Here is a 4,232-nt window from a genome sequence, read left to right on the forward strand (position 1 = left end):
TGCTTGCGCTGCACACGAGACACCCAAATCAGCTGCATCAGCAGCAATGTTGCTGCTGATCGTGTCAGCAGCGCCGTAGATCCCCCATTCACGGCTGCTGCTGCTGCTGCTGGTGCTGCTGCTGCTGCTGGTGTCTTGAGGTCTGCTTTCCCCCTGCTGCATATCCCACGAGGGCCTTTTAGTTGTTGTAGAAGGAGCTGATGCAGCAGCAGCTGCTGCTGCTGATGGTGCTGCTGCCGCTGTTGTTGGCATCATTTCCCTGTTTGCTGCAGCAGGTGCAGCAGGTGCAGCAGCCGGTGCAGCAGCCGGTGCAGCAGCCGGTGCAGCAGCCCAGTTGTTGCAGCTGTTTTGTGGTCGTGTAGCTGTTGCTGCTAGTGCTTGCTGCTGTTGTTGCTGCTGTTGTTGTTGATGTTGTTGGTGTTTCTGCTGCTTCTGTTGTCTCTGCCGCTGCTGTTGCTGTTGTTGCTGTTGCTGCTGCAGCAGCAGCAACAGCTGCTGCTCGTGCTGCTGCTGCAACCGATGGCGAAGAACTCCAGGGATCACCAGCAGCAGCAAGACGGGCAGAGACTACCGATGCTGCAGCAACAACAGCAGATGTTGCTGTTGCTGTTGCTGCTGCTGATGTTGCTGCTGTTCCTACAGCTCCCGTGTGTCCCCTTCTTGGTGCTGCTGTAGCTGCTGCTGTTGTTGCTGCTGTTGTTGCTGCTGTTGCTGCTGCTGCAGTGCCACGGCCCGTGTTTCTTGCTGACGGTAGACCGCAGTTCCATGCGCTGCAGAACTGCTGCAGCGTGCTGCTGCAGCAGCAGCTACTGCTGCTGCTGCTGCTGATGTATCCCTTCTTCTCCAATTCGCTTGCTGCCTCAAGAAGTCTATAGAGACTCTGCTGCTGCTGCCGACGCAGCAGCAGCAAACAGGCGTGTGTGTCCGTGGCTGAAGCACACAGCAGCAGCAGCAGCATCAGCAACAACTGTAGCAGCAGCAGCAGCAACAATGGTCTGAGGTGTATCTGCAGCCTGCTTTCCCTTCTTAATCTTCCGTTGGCTGCAGCAACAGCAGCAACAGCAGCAGCAGCAGCAGCAGCAGGGGTCATACCCAACACGACTATACTAGAGTAGGCACTGGCAACGTATGCAGCTGATGGGGTTTTAGGGTTTAGGGTTTGGGATTTAGGGTTTAGGGTTTAGGGTTTGGGAATTCGGGTTTAGGGTTTAGGGTTTAGGGTTTGGAGAGGGTACCACTTGCATGCATTTATGCATGCAGCAACAAACCTTCTTCCAGCTGTCTCTCTTTTAGCTGCCGCAGCTGCCGCAGCTGCTGCACTCGCTGCTGCTTCTGCTGCAGCAGCAGCTGCTGCTGCACGTGCAGCAGCTGCTGCTCCTTCTCCTGGGGCTCATCATCTGCTGCTCCAAGCATGTCTTGACTCTTAGAAAGCTTCCTATGGTGTAACTGTTGCTGCAGCAGCGACTCGAGCTGCTGCTGCAGCTGCTGCTGCAGCTGCTGCTGCTGTTGCTGCAGCAGAGGCAGACGCCACTTTCGCTGCTGCAGCGCTGCACTGCAGCAGCAAGAGCAGATTAAACGACGAATTAAGCAGCCGCATGATCGACAGCGTGCAGCAATGAACTGCTGCTGCTGCTGCTGCTGTTGCTGCTGCTGCTCTTGCTGCACTCCTTGGTGCTGCTGCTGCAGTTGAGGTGGCTCATCCAAGACACTTGACGACGAATCCTCCTGCTGCTGCTGCTGCTGAGTGCTGGGCAGCTGCAGGTTCAGTAACTTTCCCAGTTGCTGCTGCGGATCCTGTTGCCCATGCTGCTGCTGCTCCTGTTGCTCCTGTTGCCCCTGGTGCTGCTCCTGCTGTTGCTGCTGCTGCTGTCGCTGTTCCTGCTCTAGCATCTGCTCGTTTTCATCCTGCTGCTTTTGTGCCCTCTGCTGCATCTGCTGCAGCAGTTCAAGAGAGGGTGAGGGCAGTTGCAGCAGCTTGCAGTATTCGTCCAGCTGCTCCTGCTGCTGCTGATGCAGCACCAACTGATGCTCATGACGCTCCCTAATAACTTGCTGCTCCTTCAGCTGCTGCTGCAGCACCAAAATCTCTCCTTGTCGCTGCTCCAGGAGTCGAGCTGTGTCTGTGTGCGCCACCGGTTGTTGTTGCTGTTGCTGCGGCTGCTGCTGCTCCTGTTGCTGCTGCTGCTCCTGTTGCTGCTGCAGCTGCTGCTTCTGCTTCAGTGAATCCTGCTGCTGCTCCATGACGAATTATTCCTCTCACAACTGCTGTCTGCTGCTGTCGCTTCTCCTGCTGTGGGGCCCCAGCAGGTACTACCTGTTGCTGCGGCTTGGCTAACCATCTGAGGGCCCCCAGGGGTTATATGCACTATCATCTTGCGGCAAAAAAGACAATTTAAGTATATAATATGATTTAATTCAATATAATAAAGGAAGAAAATGCACGCATGCAACACAAAACATCAGCAACACAGGCTGCTGTCCAATGGTCGTTCAAGCCACTAGATTGCCGCCGCCGTTGTTGCTGCAGAATCAACAGCTCTAACTGCTCTTTTTTGCCAATAAAATTATAATTTCTTCTTTTGCAAATAATTAAAAAAAGTTATTCATTAATTCCCAACTTTTCTCTTTGCAGGACTGCCTGCCTCCAGCTGTGCTTTCTGCGGTGCAGACAAGGCAGCAGCAGCATCCGACCGCCTCACTGCTGTTTAATCGCTTTTGTTTGCACTTTTATATAAATTTATTTTTATATTTTTATTATTATTTAATTAATGAATAAAATAAAATAAAAGAAAGAAACAGCCTGCCTGGCGTTGCCCATCTCATCAGAAGCAACAACAGTCTACATTAACAACACACAATATATATATATATATATATATATTTATGCCCTAGTCAATGTAGCCCCTGTTTTCTAAACCCCAATAGCTCAAAACCCTAAACCCTAAAGAGCCCTCCATACGGAGGCGCCAACCCTTTATCCGCGCGGCGTACGAACGGCGCAAACCCTAAACCCTTCACTAAGTGTGCTAAACCCTAACCCTAAACCCTATGAGGTCTAAGCACTAACTACAGAGTGTCTATAGAGCCCAAACCCTCTCTTGTTCGTCTTGCGAACCCTAAACCCTAAACCCTTATTATGTACTCCTCTTAACCCCATAAACCATAAACCCTCCTTTATGTACTTCTTCATACACTGCATGCATGCATGCATGCGCATGCAAAATGTTTTGCGTGTAGGGAGAAGAACATCAATTAGATAAAAGCGACACAAGACAGAGAAACATACAACAGCGGGGAGCAGCAGCAGCAGTAGCAGCAGCGGCCCCACAGGCAGCAACGGCACCCGCAGCAAGCTGCTGCTGCTGCTGCAGCTGCAGCTGCTATAGATGCAGACAGCAGCTAATGGTAATATAGGGTTTATAAGAAGATGCCTAGACACCTTAAGTAGATAACTCCTTTTATACCCTCTTTCCCCTGCATGCATGCATCTGTTGCGCCTGCTGCTGTTGCTGCTGTTGCTGCAATGCTGCATGCAAACAGCAGCAAATTGCTGCATCAACGGTCACCGCGCATGCCGCATGCGTTCGTCTGTTGCAAGCTCTATACCCATACACATACACCTCAATAAAGGCTGCTGCTGCTGTAGCTGCTGCAACTGCTGCTGCTGCAGCTGCTGCAGCATTGCACGGTGTATGTGCAGGTAGTAGAGGGGAAAGAAAGACAGATAAGGAGTTTCTTTGTTAACAGTCAGTGAGAAGCAGTCCCGCCGTTTGCTGCTCAGGGGCCTGCTGCATGCGCCACTGCAGCAGCAGCAGCAAGAACAACAGCAGCAGCTCCAGCTGCTGCTGCTGCTCCTGCTGCACTCCAGCTGCTGCACTCCAGCTGCACTGCAGCTTGCTTGTAGCAACAGGTGCAACAGCCGCTGTATCATCAGCAGCAGCACCAACAACAGCATATTCTTCTGCAGCAGCCCCTGCTGCTGCAGTCTTTGCTGCTGTTGCTGCTGCTGCTGCTGCAGCAGCAGCAGCAATTACAGGTCGTCATCATCGTCCTCTATTGCTGTATTTACTGCCTCTTGTAATTCTCTCTCTGCTTGCTGCACTAAGGAAGGATCAATCATAATCTCTGGTGCCTTTGCATGCTCACCTATAAGAAAAAAAAAAAAAAAAAAAAAAAAAAAAAAAAAAAAAAAAAAAAAAAAAAAAAAAAAAAAAAAAAAAAAAAAAAAAAAA

The 4,232-nt window shown here is 51.1% G+C and overlaps 3 protein-coding genes across 3 annotated transcripts in view; all 3 read right to left on the reverse strand.

Moving 5' to 3' along the window:
- Positions 1 to 162, reverse strand: part of EMWEY_00029280 (hypothetical protein, conserved) — a gene marked incomplete at both ends in the record, with an annotated part of 3,055 nt that extends 2,893 nt beyond the window's left edge. Inside the window, one exon of the mRNA XM_013478260.1 lies at positions 1 to 162. This exon is cut by the window's left edge and continues 1,457 nt beyond it. Coding sequence (XP_013333714.1) covers positions 1 to 162 — 162 coding nt within the window.
- Positions 163 to 1,248: 1,086 nt separating this feature from the next.
- On the reverse strand, positions 1,249 to 2,241 carry EMWEY_00029290 (hypothetical protein; the record flags this gene model as incomplete). Its single annotated transcript, XM_013478261.1, has 1 exon — positions 1,249 to 2,241. The coding sequence occupies one exon, from the start codon at positions 2,239 to 2,241 to the stop codon at positions 1,249 to 1,251; it is 993 nt and encodes a 330-aa protein (XP_013333715.1).
- Positions 2,242 to 4,030: 1,789 nt separating this feature from the next.
- EMWEY_00029300 (GTP-binding nuclear protein ran/tc4, putative) overlaps positions 4,031 to 4,232 on the reverse strand; it is a gene marked incomplete at both ends in the record, with an annotated part of 2,287 nt that continues 2,085 nt past the window's right edge. The window contains one exon of the mRNA XM_013478262.1: positions 4,031 to 4,146. Within this exon, the coding sequence (XP_013333716.1) occupies positions 4,031 to 4,146 (116 nt within the window). The remainder of the gene's footprint in view (positions 4,147 to 4,232) is intronic.

The sequence above is a fragment of the Eimeria maxima genome, genomic scaffold (assembly GCF_000499605.1).
Source record: "Eimeria maxima Weybridge genomic scaffold, Emw_scaff344, whole genome shotgun sequence".
NCBI classification, from domain to species: Eukaryota; Apicomplexa; class Conoidasida; order Eucoccidiorida; family Eimeriidae; genus Eimeria; species Eimeria maxima.